The sequence below is a fragment of the Hippocampus guttulatus genome, chromosome 7, assembly GCF_054856545.1.
Source record: "Hippocampus guttulatus isolate MCC_2025c chromosome 7, RoL_Hgut_1.0, whole genome shotgun sequence".
NCBI lineage: Eukaryota > Metazoa > Chordata > Actinopteri > Syngnathiformes > Syngnathidae > Hippocampus > Hippocampus guttulatus.
Genome location: NC_141267.1, coordinates 3,283,364 through 3,302,811, shown reverse-complemented (window position 1 = coordinate 3,302,811; position 19,448 = coordinate 3,283,364). Strand labels below are relative to the sequence as shown.

General features: G+C 42.1%; 1 protein-coding gene across 1 annotated transcript in view; it reads left to right on the top strand.

Annotated features, from left to right (window-relative positions):
- The first annotated feature begins 1,234 nt into the window (after positions 1-1,234).
- Positions 1,235-19,448, top strand: part of LOC147201997 (contactin-associated protein-like 4) — a 111,778-nt gene continuing 93,564 nt past the window's right edge. The window contains exons 1-2 of the mRNA XM_086115440.1: positions 1,235-1,377; positions 15,314-15,424. Coding sequence (XP_085971566.1) covers positions 1,302-1,377; positions 15,314-15,424 — 187 coding nt within the window. The 5' untranslated portion in view covers positions 1,235-1,301. The remainder of the gene's footprint in view (positions 1,378-15,313; positions 15,425-19,448) is intronic.

Here is a 19,448-nt window from a genome sequence, read left to right as displayed (position 1 = left end):
TATTCGCGTCAAAGTGATAATCATCCCCACCGCTACTCCTCCTGTCAGCCTTGCAACTTCAACATAGATCAAAACTCCACATTAACAAGTCATCAATCAGCAGAGACAATGTGTGACAGAAGTTGGGTAGGAACGACTCCACAGACGTTAATACATACACACTCATATGGACGCAGTTTGACACATAACCTTTGTGCAAAGTCTGTTGTTTTGTTTTTAATTTGCTGTGTGCTGAGATTTTTTTTCCAGATCCTACACTGTGCCCCCACCACCCTCTTCCCGCCACATGAACATAGTTTGAGAGTTGCTTTTTTTCCTCCTCTCTCACACAGTTTTTTCCATTACTTATCTTATCAGCTTCCTATTTTGGTCTCCCCCTGTTAGGTGTCACTGTCTTGTTGTGTTTTTTTGGATGGGTTGACACTGGAAAATGAAATTTGTTGCTCTGTACCTTTTGAACAATCGCAATTACAATAAAATTGAATTCCCATTTCCATCCAAGAACTTCAATTCATTCAGACGAGGCTGGGCATTACAATGGACCAGAAGGAAAGACCCACGACATCAACATATGGTCTGATAATGGGTGTGACGATCTCATGCCAGTGATCAAGGTCGGCATACCACTGGTTAATAGTTGGAAGTCTGTTCACAAGAATTCAAAGTCTGTCATTGACCCACCACTAAACTGATCAAGCCCACCACAAAACCGGTCAAAGAACTCTGTCTTACACAGAAACTTAATGTGAGCATACTATCATGTGTGAAGAAAACAGGACCCAAATCTTCAAATTCTTGTGTTCTAGATGGCAAAGGTCAGTCTGGCAATACTCTGCTGGGCTGTGAGATGCCAAGCTCTCATGGAGTCTCTTTGTGAAGATTTAATATTGCAAAATGTTTCTCCTCATCGATCATCAGTTTGTAAGATGATATATTTTGTGCAGTTTTATTCACGTGTTGGACATATTCTCTACATCCCTGATGCCCCATGCACAAGGCTCTTAGTGGAGTATGTGTACCCCCCAAACAGTAGTAATTTTCAACTTGTCACTGCACTGTGTTGTACAACTATAATAGTCTGGGAAACCATTCCCCCACCCATCTGATCTGCCTTCTCGTTATCCTCTCTCGATCACTTGACGGAGTGCAGACGATGTGAGAGCTTCCCCTTTTCTCACTGCCCGCACCAGCAGATTGAGTGACCGAGTGGAGCTAGAGGCGAGAAAGGCAGCGAACGGGAGAGGAGAGGACGGTCTCGACTCAGTCGGGACTGATATTGTGCGCAGTGACGTGCTTTCAACATGCCTCCGAAGACTACCAGACTGCCTGCGATTGCTGTGCTCATCTTCACCTTGCTTCTCAGCTCCCATGGGACAGGTGAGCAGTCCTTATAGTTTCCACCTGAAGTATGAAATAATTTATTCTGTAGTGTGCTACATTTTTAAAAAGTATATGTAGGAAAAACAGATCAATTTAAGGAACTTGAAATGTTGAAAGGCTTATACTAAAACTGTTTAAATACAACATTTTCTCCTGTGTTTTCAAAAATGTCCAAACTATGATTTGGCATGCTCTATATTTCTCTTGTCTGGAACATGTGAGCTAACTATGAAACAGATTCATCAAAATCAACCTGAGGCAAATCTAACTGGGGACAAAACAAACATTCAAATCAAGTTCAATGCATTCTGCAAATTGTTTATATTTTAAATGATTTCGAACATGTTATGCATTTTGAAAAAAACACGATGGATCGTGAAACAACGATGAAGTAGCATTGCAGAGTTATAATCAACTGTATACCTATACACTTAATATTTAATTTTGCAGAGGCGATGGGGCTGCTCAGTGCAGTGAAATCAAGAATTTTTAATCAATCGTGTGTTAGTTTGAGCTTTACTGACATGGTTTGGGAAGAAAATAATATATACAGTATTAATAATATAGTCTTCTTATGGAAATGTATTCAGTCACATCAAACATTGTCTGTGTTTATCTAGATTGTGAGCTTGAAATGTGTTTTTTGAGTGCTAGATTGATGAGAGGTATGTAAGCATGAACACGTGTTGGGCTTAATCAATTCAACTGATTGTTTGGGAAGCCTAACAGAAAAGAAAGCAAGGGAATAACATATATTGACTGACATTGACCCAAATTTACATGAAAATGTAGATTTTCTGTTGTTGGAACACAAAGTCCTTCATTTCACATGTAGCAATAGGTGTTTGTCTTTGTCACAGTCCGCACTCTCTTTCATGTAAGACATAACAGCACCTTGACTAGTGGCCGTTAGCTTAAAGAAAATGTCCCAAAGTCCCATCCCACACATAACTAAATCAAAATTTGCTTAAAATTGAGATGCCAACCATATCAAAATTACAATTATATCTGAATGTAGTGCATCGATTTATATACACACCAAAATATTGGAATTGACCAACCTTGGATCATGAACACTACATTTTGAGATGATAATTAAACAATAAAGCTATATTTCTGGTGTACTGATAGTGATTTTAAAATGTGCATGCGTTGTGTGATGCCACTGCAAGCTTTGTGAAAAGTGTTTTACTGTGCAACACATGGTTAACATGGTGAGAGGAACATAAAAAAACCCTCAAAAACATCACTTTGTAATTTAGAACCATTATGGCCTGGATGTTAGGGACAGCAAAAACCGATGGCTGTGACTAAATGTTCCTCTTCCATTATATTTCCCAGTGTTGAATCTAACACGCACAGGTTTTCTGTTCTGATAAAAAAATGTTTCTGTAGTTTTATATTGCTTCTCGAAAAAAAGGGCAATTGTCACTTGTCATTGGAGTGAGAGCACACCGCATTAAACAGAGCCTGGGCTCTATTTTCATAGACAGTGCATGGGGAAATGTTGGCGTTTCTTGATTTTTGTGCAGGTGCAACCCTCAGTATGCCTGTTTGGGAATTTGGCTGACTGCTTTGCGCCAAGCTGGGCGACCTGGCATTGCAAAGGTGTATCCTTGGACATGCATCTGTCGTATTTGACAGTTTCGTGGCAGAAAGCCATCTTAACTATACGCCTGTCCGAACTTTGTCGAAGTCAGATGCAGTCAGAACGCTTGTCAGATTCTGAGCAATGTACCCGGCACTGTATTTTATTAATAACTATGACAACAGCAGGCCTCGGAATCATCAGAGAAATAAATTATTTAAACACATTATTATTATTGTTATTTGGCCCGGTAGTCCAGTGGTTAGCGCGTCGGCTTCACAGTGCAGAGGTACCGGGTTCGATTCCAGCTCCGGCCTCCCTGTGTGGAGTTTGCATGTTCTCCCCGGGCCTGCGTGGGTTTTCTCCGGGTGCTCCGGTTTCCTCCCACATTCCAAAAACATGCATGGCAGGCTGATTGGACGCTCTAAATTGTCCCTAGGTGTGAGTGTGGGCGTGGATGGTTGTTCGTCTCTGTGTGCCCTGCGATTGGCTGGCAACTGATTCAGGGTGTCCCCCGCCTACTGCCCGGAGACGGCTGGGATAGGCTCCAGCACCCCCCGCGACCCTAGTGAGGATCAAGCGGTTCGGAAAATGGATGGATATTATTATTGTAGTTTTTAAATCATCCCAATGGACTGGGAGGCACATGAACTATCAGGGGTGGGGATAGATATTCAGCATAAGGTGTTGTTGACATATTTAAGTCACCAGCGGTGATCGCCAGCTCACTCAGTATTTCATGAGTGTACCTACTTACACTGTTTATTGCCACAGTGGCCAAGCACAGTGATGATGCTCCGGTCACACATGGATCGCTGAGTCCATTTCTGTACGGAGATGTGAGTGTGCCACATTTAAAGAGAATGAGGGTAGCTGCATGGATTGGCTGCGAATTAAGTCACCTGTGTCACACCCACAGCGGCCAAAAACATTCTCTTTTGCACCTCCTGGAGCAAAATTAGCAAGACCTGTTAAAACATGCCTCCGGACATAGAGTTAGGTGGTACTCTGTGTCCAACGTGTCACCTGTGATAATGACTTTTGGTCTTTTCCCCAGAAATGTGTTTTTTCAAAGCCACGTGAAATGCAGTCTAAATAACCAAATAATTCCTTTTGACATTGGACTGTGAGAACATAGCATGTATGAAAGCAATTAGATTTCTAAAAATAAAAGAGTGTGTGGATAAATGTGACTGAAATAAGTGTCTCGGAGGCGCGGTGGTTGAGGAATCCTGCTTTGCATGAGAATCGTCAGTGTTAATTCAAGCAGTCAATGTAAAATCCCATTAATAGGTTAACAGAAAATTTGGATTGAGTTATATTCCTTCAAATAACCAATATTCACACACAAATGCTGCAGAGGAACACATACAGACAAGCAATTGAACAATACTCATAGGCATATATTTTTTCTCATTCTGTGAAAAATGAGTTATAATATTAAAGCTCAAGAACAACACTTCTTATCGTAATGTAAGTGTGTACTCTGTGCAGACACTGCACCACACCGCATAAGAATCCTATATCTGCCCAGCAGAACAGCTGCTGTTGTTGTTTTTGTTTTTTTGCACAATTAGTTTAATATATTATTATTTTACTTTGTTACCAGTGTATTTGGTGCTTGTTTTTTCCATGTTATTTTCAAAGTTGCGTTTTTGTAGTTGCGTTCACAAGCCCTTTTGATGACCCATGTGAATGCTCCGTAGTCTGTTTTATGTTTCTGATTCGTTGATTAGTTTAGTCTTGTTGAAATGTCAATGATAGTTTCAGTTTGAATGCCACTCCTTTTTGTTACCAAAAAAAGAAAAAAAAAGTGTGTCTGGTCACAATGTGATTTTAGCTAAAACAGTTAATGGTGTGTTATCTTGCTCAACGACATCTAACTGTACGTATGCTTTGGTCCGCGACAGGTCTACAGAGCAGATTATTGAGCATGATCTGAAATATTACCAACAGCACCTTTCTTTATCCCCATGCTGATCACTTCCCTTATGGTTGTCTAGCAGAGTGTTTCCGCAGTTGGCTGAGAAAATGAGCAGTGGGTTCTGATTATTTAAATAGCTGAGGTTGAAGGGGCCACTTAAATCAGCAATTATTTTCTTAGAGGGCAGAAAAATCTTTTTCAAATATGCAGCATGAGGGTTTGATTTAAGTTCGGCTCCTTGCTTCACATGCAAACAGTCTGTCCCATCAGAATTTATAACTTTTCAAAGAGCTAGTGTACGGCCCCACAAGACCATAAACGTCTGAATAAAATCGATTTGCTGTGAATGTGCTGGATATTTCAGAAGGCCCTGCCCCATCCTTTATGCTTTAATTAGATCTGTGATAGGTTGTGGATAAATCACCTTCCCCTACTCGGCGTCATTCTGACAATGTGCTGTGTACAAGTGGAGTTAAGAGGAGGTTGTGATTAAGTCAAGGTTATGTAGCAGGTACCAGCAGGTGGTGGTGCATGTCTGAAGCCGCCTGTCGTGAGTCTTGATTTATGAATCCACAGCAGGTCGTTAAGCAATAAAAGGGACAAAAATCTGCAGTCAATCCACCTGCACTTTGTGACCTGTGATATTTCATATTTGGAGATGGTATGCTCCCTGTAAATGGAAATGCAAAGCCATTCATCAATAGGTCCTGTCATTACAGGATATAGAAATGACGTCTTATTGGACCAGGAGTCAGCCACATTCTGCTGAGGTCATCATTCACGACCAGTCTTTAAAAGTTGGGAGGAAATATTGAACCGGCCATTAGGGACACTGAAATAAAAATGGTGTGCTGAATTCTTTTCAATTTCATTTTGTCAAGTGGTTCTACGACTCTACTTAAAAAAATGTATTTGGAATTAAATACTTTTATTTCGTATGATGAAATAAAATTGAGTAAATCATTGCTTTCCTGTGAAAAACCCATCAATTTTTTGTCATAATTTTTTTTTTTTTACATTAATGAGGTTTCCGTGTTTTGGACATCAGAATACAACGGAAAATGGGAGATCATTTCAAAGAGAGGGACTGGCGACGGAAAAGGCTCGATCCCCTCTGACCCTCTGCTTAGCCCTTGCTACCTCGAGTCGCATCTGCTAGGCTAACGTGAAACAATGCGAAGGTGCTTAGGTTTGGAGGGGCTCAGAGAGGTAAAGTGGGGTGAGACCATTTAGAGATTTGAAAACAATAAAAAGTATCTTAAAATGAACACTAAAATGTACAGGGAGCCAATGAAGGGATGCCAGAGTTGGAGTTATGTACTCCCTACAAGCACCAGGTAGAAAGTTAAGAGCAGCATTTTGGACCAACTGGAGATGCTTGAGGGAGGACTGGCTGACTACAAAATAAAGTATGTACAGGTACATGATAAAAAAAAAATTAAAAGAACAATGCACTGACACAACATAATACATTTCTCCACATTACTGTAAACGTTACAATCCTTCCAAGACGTTTGCTATACTTATTTGGCTTCTTGGTAAAATTTAAGAATGTACTGTATTTGAAATGCACTACTGTGGCAGTATTAAGGAGCAGACACGACTGACTGCAACCACATCTTTATTCCTCTACTGCTAACAAATGAATCTCAACAACTGTTCCCAAAACATTCATAGAAACACGCCTCCAACTGCATGCCTGTTGGGTGAGATGCATGGTCCTAATGCTTGCCAACCTTAGGAAGTGAACTTAATATGACTTTCTCCAAACCTTTGAATGCACAAGTCCAACTGCTTAACGCCCTTGTTACAGAATAGCATGCTGTGCGAAAAGTACTCAAACAATGAAAAGTGGAACTTGACTGTTGGATATTGGACTGTTGGACGTGCCTCAGGCACAACATTAGGATTTTTTTTCTCTCCTTTTGGGCTTGACCAATGCAATATTCAACCTTTTCATGTTTTTAAAGAAAGTAATTCTGACTGACAAACCTGCTCCAATTTCCAAATGTTAGATATGTAAGACAGACACACTCCTATTCTACTCGATGAGCTTGTAGTCCTGATTCATTTGTTTGTAAAAACACTATTACCATAAATACTTACAAAACAAGGATCAATGAGAACAAAAGCAAATATGATCATGAGCGAAAGGTCGGGAATACAACACTTGAGGCAAAAGAGTGAACAAGGTCAATAATTCAACGAGAAATGGCAGAGGTTGGAGTCGTTTTAGTCTAAGCTTGATTACAACAAGGAATATCTGCGCTGCTGGAGGGAACGCCCTCCACTACAACCGGAGCTGAAACTAAATAAAATGAACACAAGACATGACAATTTATGACCACACTGATACACCAATGGGCAACTGCTGCTATGCAAGGCGTTGCCCATCAGCAGTGCATTGCTGCTACTGATGAAGGGCTCACACAGAGCGACACTCCTTTGGGATGCAAGTGTTAGCATTATTTCTCAGATGGAGGTAGAAAGAGACAAAATGCTATTTAACTGAAAAAGCAGTGATGAAAAAAGAAATGGTGTAATGCAGGGGTGTCCAAAGTCGGTCCTCAAGGGCCGCCGTCCGGCCTGTTTTCCAGCTCTCCAAGGAGCAACGCACCTGAATCAAATCATCAGGATCGTTCTAATGCTGCTTCAGAGCTGGCTGATGAGCTGATCATCTGAATCAGGTGTGTTGTAGCCGGGAGAGCTGGAAAACAGGCAGGAAAGTGGCCCTCCAGGCTGGACATGCCTGGTTAATACGTCCTTTGTTTCGTCCTTGAGAGCTGCGAGTGGTTGGTTAGTGAAGAGGTCGGCCCACAAGTCAATGAGTTCTTGGTGGAAGGGGTTGTGGCAGCACAGCATCCGCAATCAATCAACCAAAACACTATTTATCCCTGAGGGCCAATTTAAAAGGCATGATTGCAAAATTACCGGTAAGCATAATTAACAAAGGACCTACAAAACATCACCATCATAAAATTATTCACAAAGTGCAAAATCTGGATATAATCATGATTAATTGGTGATATGAAGTGAAAGTGGATGTGTGGGAGGCATCATTCTACAATCTTGTCTCAATTCACCACCTCACAAACTGTGTCACTAAATTCTGGTCTCCTAAATGTGACCACACGTGGGTCTCAATTCAGGTAAAGGTGTACAATTTCTCGAAGGTTTATTTTAATAAGTCACATAATGTTGCGCAGGAAGCTGCATACGCATTTTTCAGGTCTGTTTTTATGCATACACAACTTTAAAATGAGGCCCGTGGTCACCTGTTCTCATGTACCTACTATATTATACTACTATACTATACTAAACTTGACATTTATACATTATAGATGTCTGCCACCTCAGCAGTAGATTTGTGGTGGTCAGACTCTTGATGATCAGTTCTTTGGTCTGTGGTTGAAGCTTAAAGATGCTGTCAAAGATCAGGTTGCAAGTGACATGAACGTCTGGTGTGCTCGGCTTCTTTTTATACACACCTGGAAATGGACTACTTACAGGATTTGTCATAGGTGAAGCTTTCGTCTCTGACTGATTGAATCATTTAAAGACACGGCATGACTTTTTTCCTTGACATTAAAATGAACCATTGACTACAACAACTAATAAGATAAAAACATGCCTTATTAAATTACTATGTCCTTACGCAACAAGTATTTTGTCAATGACTATTTATCCCTGCATATATACTCTATCTAGCTATCTATCTATGTATCTATCTATCGATACAGACAATGTAGTGTAGTATTTTCTTTGTACTCACAGAAACATCTCAGAGTACCGTATAGTCATTTTACATACACTTGGATGTGTTGGGCTTAGTTTTTCAATTCCTTTCTGCCATCAGTGAAGGGTTTTGAAATAAATCAGTGAATTCCCTTCAGGTCTGCTTTATAAATGACTGGTAAACTTGCAGTATCTTTCTGCAAGTCCAGCAACCTTTTAGTTAAATTTCCCTGTAGGCGGCTTCCTTTCGGCTTAATTTTTCCTCTCACTCATCTTATAAATGCCCCAACTTCAATGAGAAAACTCCATATCAGCGTATTATTGGACTTTATACACAGAGCACTTTCCGCGTTAGCTTTAACGTGGTATGTTAATTTCCAGTTGGCATGCAAATGCATAGTAACAACATGGCTAACGCTTTTAAACTCCAAACTGAGTTGACACCATACATAGCGACCTGCCGCAGTGTTAAGATAAGATAAGATAAGACAAGATAAGAAACCCTTTATTGTCCCACAATGGAGGAATTTGGAATCTACAGCAGCAAAATAAGGGAGGGGGGAGAAAAATGAAGTATTGCATGCACAAAATAATGTTTACGAAAAAGGAACTGTACACAGTACCAAATGCAATCTAATATAAATATAGATACAAGCATATGTGCAACTGCATATATGCTGTATAAGGTAGCTGTGCTATTTGCAATGGGTGAATGGGGTGAGTCCAGGTTTTCACGTGTGTTTGTTCAGCAGCCTGACAGCAGTCGGTAGAACGAGCGTCGGTACCTCTCCCTCTTGCAGCGCGGGTGTAACAGACTCTGGCTGAAGGAGCTGCCCAGTGCTGTCAGGGTGGACTGGAGGTGGGGGGTCTGTCCATCATAGCTTCCAGTTTAGCTATCATCCTCCTGTTGCCTACCTCTTCCAGAGTGTCCAGGGAGCAGCCCAGGACAGAACTGGCCCTCCTGACCAGTCAACCCAGTCTCTCTCTGTCCCGGGCTGAGATGCTGCCTGACCAGCAGACAATGCCATAATGAATGGCCGAAGCCACCACAGAGTCATAGAAGGTCTTAAGGAGTGACCACTGAACCCCAAAAGACCTCAGTTTCCTGAGTAGGAAGAGCCAGCTCTGTCCCTTCTTGATCTGGGCATCTGTGTTGGTAGACCAGTCAAGTTTATTGTTGAGAAGAACACCCAGGTACTTGTAGGAGGTCACCGTCTCTATGTCTGTACCTTGGATGTTCATCGGTGCAGGTGAGGACTGTTTCCTGCAGAAATCCACAACCAACTCCTTAGTTTTTCCGGGGTTGATCTGGAGGTGATTCTGCAGGCACCAGTCCACGAAGTCCTCTGTCAGTCCTTTGTATTCCCAATCATCTCCTTCTCTACTGAGGCCGACAATTGCGGAGTCATCAGAGAACTTCTGAAGGTGGCAGGTTGGAGTGATGTAGCTGAAGTCCGAGGTATTGAGGGTGAACAGGAATGGAGCCATGACAGTCCCCTGCGGCGCCCCAGTGCTGCAGAGAAGCCTGTCTGACTCACAGCTCTGTGCCCTCACATACTGCGGCCGGTTTGTGAGGTAATCTGTAATCCAAGTCTGTAGTCCATGACTGGAGGAGCAATCTCACAGACTTTGACAAGTAAATACGTTTTCAGAGATTTCAGTCTTCAAAAGTACAAGCACCAAACTATAGAATACCTATTGTCAATCTCAGGTTATCACACATAATGGCAAACGTTATTTAAAATCAGATGGTGTCTCAGTAGTTTATAATTTATTGACAGTGGGAACTGTTATGCTATTTGACCTTTCCATGTTTCATGCATTGCCATGCACATGGGCCATGACCATATTCAGAGTGGTTTCTTTCGTTGAGAAATTGTGTTAATTTTTTTGTAGTCCATTAAAATAATGGGGAGTCTCATTCAGTGAGTTTAATACATTTATTTTGGGATAAAATTTCATGAGAGTCGATCAGTGAGAAACCGGAAAAGGTAAGATATAAAGAAAAATAACATAAAATGTAGATTCAGAGAATGGTGGGGTTTCTGTTTTTTATTCCGCTCAGTATACCAACTTCAATCTGTTCATGCAATAGCCATTTAGGGCCATTTATAGTGCTTTCCACTTTAAAATTGAATAAAGCAAGAAGAAGCATGTATTAAAAAAGTCAAGTCAGCTTTCTTTATCGAGCCAGTGCTTATGTCTTTTTACCATTTCATTTCCCAGTAAAACTGAATAAAGAATGAACAAGTATATGAGGTATTCCAATTAAAGTTTAGCAGCTGGCTTAGCAAAGTGACTTGGGTTTGTTATTTGTAACACACTTGCAAGTTGTACTAAACTTTGATTAGATTGTGATTGCACTTATTTGGTGTTGTATTGAAATGGGCTTCGTTTCATTAAAAGACCTTGTGATTTATGAAAGACCTGTCTCGCTGAGCGGGTTCTTCCGGAGTCCCAGGCGGGCTTCCGTCCAGGAAGGGGAACCGCGGACATGGTGTTCTGCGCCAGACAGCTCCTGGAGAAGTGCTGGGAGCAGCGGAGGGAGTTCCACGCCATCTTTTATGATCTGGCCAAAGCGTTTGATTATGTGTCCCGAGCAGCACTCTGGAAAGTGCTGGAACGTCAAGGCTGCCCCCCCCCCCCAAATTCATATCCCTCATCCGGATGTTTCACGACGGCATGAAGGGTTGCGTCCTGACGCAGGGCGAAATGACTCCCCCAGTCCCGGTTCGGACCGGAGTCAAACAGGGCTGCACGGTGGCGCCGACGTTGTTCTGCCTCTACATCGCCGCGCTCATCCACCACGTCACCCCTGTCCAGGAGCACGGAATCACTCTACGCTACCAAACTGAAGGGTCGCTCTTCAACCTCAGCCATTTGAGGAGCAGGCGGGGGGCCATGGTCACGACCGTCAGCGAACTCCAGTACGCTGATGACAATGCTGCGGTCTCCAACTCCTCCGGGGGCCTCCAGCTCATCGCGGACACCAAAAAGACAAAGACCCTCCACCTGAACCATCGTCCACCCCAAATCACCATCGACGACGAATCCATCGAGCAGGTCTCGGCGTTCCCTTACCTGGGCAGCATTATCCAGGAGGACGCCGACCTCACGGAGGACCTCACTTACCGTATCCAGGCAGCCCACACAGCCTTTGGACGCCTCGGTCGTCGGGTCTTCAGGAATCACGCCATTTCCACCAACACGAAGATCATGGTGTACAAGTCTGTTGTCCTCCCGACCCTTCTCTATGGCGCCGAATGTTGGACCCTCTACCGGAGCAGCATCAAGAGGCTCGAGAGGTTCCACCAAGGACGACTCCGATCTCTCCTCAACGTTTCCTGGGAGGAGAGAGTGACCAATAATGAGATCCTCACCCGGGCTGGCCTCACCAGCATCGAGGCCATGATCACCCTGGCCAAACTGCGGTGGGCCAGCCACGTGCAGCGGATGAGCGACGACCGTCTCCTGAAGCAGCTCCTCTATGCGGAGTTGCTGGAGGGCACCCGTCCCCGCGGTGGCCCGAAAAGACGATTCAAAGACCAGCTAAAGGGTCATCTTCAGCGGTGCCGGATTCCCCCGGCACAGTGGGCTGACCTGGCCGCGGATCGGGCGGCCTGGCGTGGGGCTGTGCGGGGCGGGGTCCGGGTCCTCGAGACTCGACGCGTCGCTGCGGAGGAGGACCGGCGAGCGCGGAGGAAGGAGAGGGCCCGGCAACCGCCCGGCCCCCCAACCCACTTCTGTCAATCCTGCGGGCGGGGCTTCCAGGGAAGACTGGGCCTCCACAGTCATCGGAGACACAAGCACCGGGAGCCGTCGCCTTGTCCTGGGGGCCGCATTCCTCGATAACGAGGGCCTTCACCGACTTCAATGCTGACTCAGCCTGCCATAAAGTTATAGGCTGCTTCCTCTGTGTCACGCTCCAGTGAGAGCGCAATGTGAAAAATGTATGCAAGCCTGCAAACAACCAATAGTAAACTGGATTTGATGGTCATTATGGCAATATAATGGATGCTATTTGCTATTATAATATAATTGTATTTAGGTCCCTGGTTTTTCTTAGTTTGCGTCGATTGATTCGTAATGTGTCCGTAGCTTGTGGTGGTAAGTGTTTTCTTTGTGTGTCGTTGCTATCTACAGTCTTGTTTTTTTGGATTTTGTTAATTTCGTAATTTGTTTTGTTTTCTTCTTTATTTTAATTTACAATTAATTATTGTTTTTGGTTCGATTCCGGCTCTGGCTTTCCTGTGTGGAGTTTGCATGTTCTCCCCGTGCCTGTGTGGGTTTTCTCCGGGCACTCCGGTTTGCTCCCAGATTCAAAAAAAACATACAGAGCAGGTTAATGAAACACCCTCAATTGTCCCTTGGTGTGATTGTGAGCATGGATTGTTGTTCGTCTATGTGTGCCCTCCGATCTCACAGTGCAGAGGTCGTGGGTTCGATCCCACCTCCGGCCTTCCTGTGTGGCGTTTGCATGTTCTCCACAGGCCTGCGCAGGTTTTCTCTGGGTACTCCAGTTTCCTCCCACATTCCAAAAACATGTGTGGCAGGTTAATGGAACTCTCAAAATTGTCCCTAGGTGCGAGTGTGCGCATGGATGGTTGAGTGTCTATGTGAGCCCTGTGATTGGCTGCAACCAGTTCAGGGTGTCCCTTGCCTACTGTCCGAAGACAGCTGGGATAGGCTCCAGCACCCCCGCAACCCTTGTGAGGATAAAGCGGATCGGAAAATGGTTGGATGTTTGTTTGTTTTTGTTGATTTTACTGTTTTGTCATGTTTGAAGAAAATATTTCAATCAAAAAAATCAATCAATTTATCCTACCACATACTTCGTTTAGGTTTTTGAGTATATACTTTTTTTTAGATTACTTAGCTCCCATACCTCCTCTGCTTCCCTGCATTTGAGTCCACCTTTGCATCCCCATCTCCACGACAAAAACCCTGATCTGTGACACAAATATCAATACAGTAATCCCTCGTTTATCGCGGTTAATGGGGACCAAAACCACCCACGATAAATGAAAATCCGCGAAGTAGCGACCAATTAACATAAATTTAACCCTTATATAATGTCAAGGGTCAATTTCACTCTTCTCATGTCATTTCTTTGACCAACATACCAATAATGATTCTCCAGAAAATTTTCAGATGAATAAGCTTCATCACAGAGTTTGAACTGGGATAGTGATGCAGAGGAAGATATTTCAGAGACAGAGGATCTTTCTGGCACGTATGGCATCACAATGTGGGCAGCCTGTGATGCAATATCTAGTTTTGCATGTAATATGCAAGTGCATACTGGAAAGCTACCTGAAGGAGCATCTGAGAAGATTCAGATGATGCGTGTGGTGCTGAAAATGAGTGAAGGACTGCAAAGTCATAACTTGTTTACAATATTACGGCCTTGGAGATGAAGTTCAGGAGAGAAAGCTGACTATGTTGGCAACAGTCAGAAGAAATAAGACAGAAATTCCCGGTGAAATTCTGAAGATGCAGGGCAGACCTCTGCATTCCTCAGTATTTGTTTTCACTGAGAAATCAGCAGTTGTTTCATACTGCCCAAAGAAAAACAAAAATGTTATGAGCACAATGCACACAGATGCATCTCTGAGCACAAGAGAAGACATGAAGCCACAAATGATCCTGGATTACAACTCCACCAAAAGGGGATTTGACAATCTGACAGCACACATACAACTGCCAGTGCAATACTTTGTAGATAAAACACTGAAAATCTCAGAAAAGTTAAATGAAAAAAAAAAGAAGCGTGACATGGAAAAACTTTAACTAAACAGTTCTTAAATATACTTTTGGGATTAAAAATCTGTTGTCTGTCTCTTATCTGAATGTTTACATCATTTTAAACAAAGTTGTTACTGGTGTAACCTGTTTTTTGACTATTTTGTGTGGATTTTTACAGTGCGGGTCAAAATGACCCACAACATAATCAATGTGATTTTTTTCAACATAATATGAGGGTTAAAAAAATGCCCCACGGGTCTTTGCGCTTGAGCAGAGCGCACTAACACACACACACACACACACACACACACACACACACACACACACACACACACACACACACAGGCCAGCGATCCCACTCCACAGCGTGCAGCAGACGTGTTTATGATTAGTCAATTAAGGATGATTAGACAATTAAGGATGGAAGAGACCTGCTTTTGCTCTTATAAGCCTCCTCTCTCTCTCTCTCTCTCTCTCTCTCTCTCTCTCAGCCACACACACACATACACACACAGACACACGCACACACACACACTAGCAGCATCGTAAACAACACTGAGCACTGATTAAAGTTCAAAGAGTAACCCAGTGATAACACCGAAAGAAGATGCACAGCCAATCAACATGGCTTTACATCTTCTCAGCCCCCCCACCCCTCACGTACTGTATATGTTGCTCTATGTGACTCACTGTTGTTTTGCTGACTTTCACTGCTTCTCGCGGACCGTTTGCGGACTTCAAAAAAAAAATACTTAAAAAAAAAAAGATGAATATGTTTGAAAAAAATCTGCGATGCACCGAAGCCGTGATAAACGAACTGCGAAATAACGAAGGATCACTATACTTCTTTCAGTCTTGGTTTTGTGACAATGTGCGCCAACTTTTTAATGCTTGTGCATTGCCATCAAACCCACATCTCTCCCTTTTTGCTTTGTCAACAGATGTTTGTGACAGCCCGCTAGTGTCGAATCTGCCCCACTCATCATTCCGTAGCTCCTCACTGCTGTCTGGTAGCCATGGGCCGGTCTATGCGAAGGTCAATAGGAGAGAAGGTGAGACTTCTAATCAAATGACGCAATAAATGACACAATCAGGGTGACCAAACACAATTAATACAAGGTTTCAATTTGAAACAAATGATTTTATTCAGTCTAGATGCTTCAAAATGGATAATCATACAAGCTTTTCTTTAGCATTTCTTATATTTAAAAATGGCATTCAGTATGAGGTAGTGGTGCCGACTGGGATCAGAATGATTTTAAATAGTATTTTCTTTTAATACTTCAAGTCATTACTCATAATTAAAGTTTTTAAACATTAGCAGTAAATTGTACTAACAGGTCTGAGTGAGAGTGAAGGGTGATGAAACTAATTAATAGTTGAGTCCAACTTTGCTGAGTAAGAGGCACTTTGTCACTTTAGTTTAAGAGCCTATTTACGTCGATCCATTGTTGGATTTGTCATTTCGTGGGAAGAATGTATTTGGCTGACTGCACACAATGACCAGAATTTCATTAGGGTGAACTGATTTCAGTTCTTGGTTTCACTGTGATAGAGCTCTTTGCTGTTTTTCTTTCACTAAATTGAGTGTGGCATGTTTTAAATGGCTTAATGCTCTTTACTTTAAGTCTGTAAATAACACTGGTTGAAAAACTTTTATTGCTGTTTAAAGTTCACGGTACAGCAGAACATATGAGGTCAAATATACACTTGTACAAATATAAGTTGTCCCGTTAATATCTGTCCATCTATATTCTGCTGCTTATCCTGTGAAGACACTAAGAATGCAGTCTTAACATTTCCTAACTTCTGGTGTACATTGCTCCACTTTTCTCACATTCCTCTTCACTCAACACCCATTGTCTGATGCTATGTCTTGTGAAACAAATGTCACACAAAAAAAACCTATGAAAATGTAAAATGCAAGGTTTTGTCCAACTTTTTTTTTCCTTAACCTGTTCATCTTATGCCTCTTTTTCATTAGCCCTAAAAAGCAAAACACCGCACCCCTACACATGGCTTGACCCCGCACGGCCTCCGTTGCTTTTCCATGACAGCAGGTGTGGGGCGGGATGGGAGCGGGATTAACTGAACTGTGCTGGTTTGCGCTGCGCTATTCACATTCGCAGCATGTCTGGTTCTGCCATAACATTTCACAAGCAGTAGGTCTTGGCCACCGTTTTTTAAAAACCTGAAGAAGAGCATGTTGTCAAACAATGACTTTAATTCAAACTAGGTAACCTACCTGCTTTGTATCAGGATTGTTAAAAACTCCTTTGCTTTTTTTTGACATTTTCAAAGACAACGATAAGGTTTGTTCAGAACTTCAGTTATAGTTTAGTTGACACATGTTAATCTCAAAGGAATTACTTTTGACGTAGCATTGTTGAGGATTTGAAATGTTTAACTAAAACGTATTAATGGTTGTGTTTACAGAGCCATGTCAGAATTTTTAATATTAACCTTGTCAATTAAATTTTGTTTGTGTTGAAAGAGACAAAAATCTATCAAAATCAGAAATTGTGTTTTTGGGGTGTGGGAAAATCTGAGATTTTATTTTAAAGTATCACCTAGTGCAACTGTGCCTGACTTTGTGAAAGAGGCAGTGCTTGGCATTCTCATACAAATGACCAGAATTTATATGTCTTCACAATGGTGATGCTCATATCTCAGTGACTAGCGAATGCTTGCGGTTTTGGGTTTCGTCAGGGTTCGTAAACGGTTGAGAATACATTTCCAAACAGGTTTGCTTGTTGTAAACAGTATTATTTATTTTCTTTTTTTTGTCACAAGAAATTTGGGAATGTTCAAAATTTCGAGTGTTTGCATAATAGTTGGAAGCATGTGTAAACGGTCGAATGATAAGTCACCAACGTCTTTTTTGATTTGCATATGCTACAGACCACGTGACCGTGGTTTACATGTTTATCAGTAGATGTCAACCTATTCGTGCATAGCATGAATTCGGCACTCTAAATACTGCTTAAATTAAAAAAGAAAAAAAAGCGCCCTTTCTCCACATAGATGATCATGCCAGAGGAAACAGAGAACAAATAAGAAGGCAATGACGAGTATGCCTGTTTGGGTGATTTAAAGACACAATTATCAAAAGGTGTGGTGTAAGCAAAATGAAACTGTATTATCTTGTCTGCAATTACTGCTCTTTGGTCAAGGACCTGATAAAGTCAGGTAAGATGGGCTGTTCAGGCAGTTCGGAAGAATCTTTCGCTTACAGCATGCTGATGTTCCATGTTTTTTTTTTTGGGTGAGTTTTTTTCCAAAAGAACAACATGATTCAGTTCCGGTGGCGGCCTTACTGTGTGGAGTTTGCATGTTTTCTCCATATCTGCGCGGTTTTCTCCAGGTACTCCGGTTTCCTCCTACATTCCAAAAACACGCGTGGCAGGTTACTGGAACACTCTAAATTGTCCCTACGTGTGAGTGTGAGCGCGGATGGTTGTTTGTCTATGCGTGCCTTGCGATTGGCTGGCAACCAGTTCAGGGTGTCTCCTACCTACTGCCCGAAGACAGCTGGGATAGGCTGCAGCACGCCCGCGACCCTTGTGAGGATACACAAGGGTCGTGCTGGAGGGTCTCATGTGTTGTCTTGTATTATTTTGTCATTTTTTGTTAACTTTTCTTTTGATGGCGGTGCGGACACCCGCAGCGGCTCCTCTTGTTTTATGTTGAGAGCGAAGAAATTTCATCTGTGCTGTATGCACATTTGATAATAAAGTTGTATTCAATTCAATATGTAGTAAATTAATCAGTCTTCAAGATATTCCTCAATTAGCTTGTTTTTGACCATCAGACACAATTATTTTATGTTTTCCTTTCTTACTTTTTGAATAAAAAACATTTTTTATCACTTCCCTGCTAATGCACAACATCGGTCTAAAATGACCCATATTCATTTTCATGTTATTTAATATTTGGTGACAGTTGTGAATTGCACATACGATTTGATTTGTTTTTAGTCTACTTTGAGCAAGAGTACATTACTTGTTAGAAATTTACAGGTAATTATAATTAGTTAGCTCACTCACTGTAGTGGTGTTTACTAGTCGTGGTGGGGGGATGCTGGCAGAATTTTTTCATTGGGGGGTTAGCTAAGTCACCAAAGTAAATCTGGATGTATGTGTGTGCATATTGATGTGGATCAGAAAACATCCAGAGTATTGCTGTTTTCAGATTAACTGAGGTGTAGCAATGCTGCAGCAAGAACCAGATGAGGAAGATGAGGAGGCATTTTTTTTCTGATTCATGGTCTGAAATTTCTGATGATGATGACCCAGAATATTTGCCACAGGGTCAAGCTGGAATTGTGGCTGTGTCTGGAAATACAACTTTCCTGCATAGAGACGACACATCTCATGATACAGAAGACTCCTCTGATCAATCGTCTGAAGAGGAAACTCAGACTCATTCCAATAGACTGAGTAAAAATGGATCTTACTGGAATGAGAATCCCATCTCATGGCAGAACAAGAAGCCACAAACATCCTGAGGATTTGTCCAAGACCTCCTCCTGGAACATCAGCTGTTTCACCAAAAGATTCCTGGGATATGTTCATGAGTGACAACATCATTGAGGAGATTCTAAAATGCACCAACTTAGAGGGATGAAGAACCGACACAACAAAAGGGAAAGAGTGGAGAAACATTGACAAAGAAGAATTCATGGCCTTCATGATGCAAGGGTACCTTATGGAATAGAAGGAACTGTCTTTACAGGGAGACAGCCAAGACCAGAGGGTCAAAGAAATTTAGGAGAGAATGTCACCCAACAATTGTGCAGTGGAATCAGAAAGATAGGTGAATATACAGGACAACAGCGAAAGTAAGTTTTAGCAAGATGCCTACATCAAATGTATTTTATTTTTTATTTGATTTCTTTATAGGCAGAATCGAATAAAATGCAATGCAGCCAGTTGACAGTTGTTAAACTATGGATTCAGCTCAACTAAATAGTTGTGTTCTCTGTTATCAAAGCAATGTGACAAAATGACAAATAAACACATTTGCAAATATTAAACACAAATGTTTGGCCTACTTCACTGCAAAAATAATGACTTG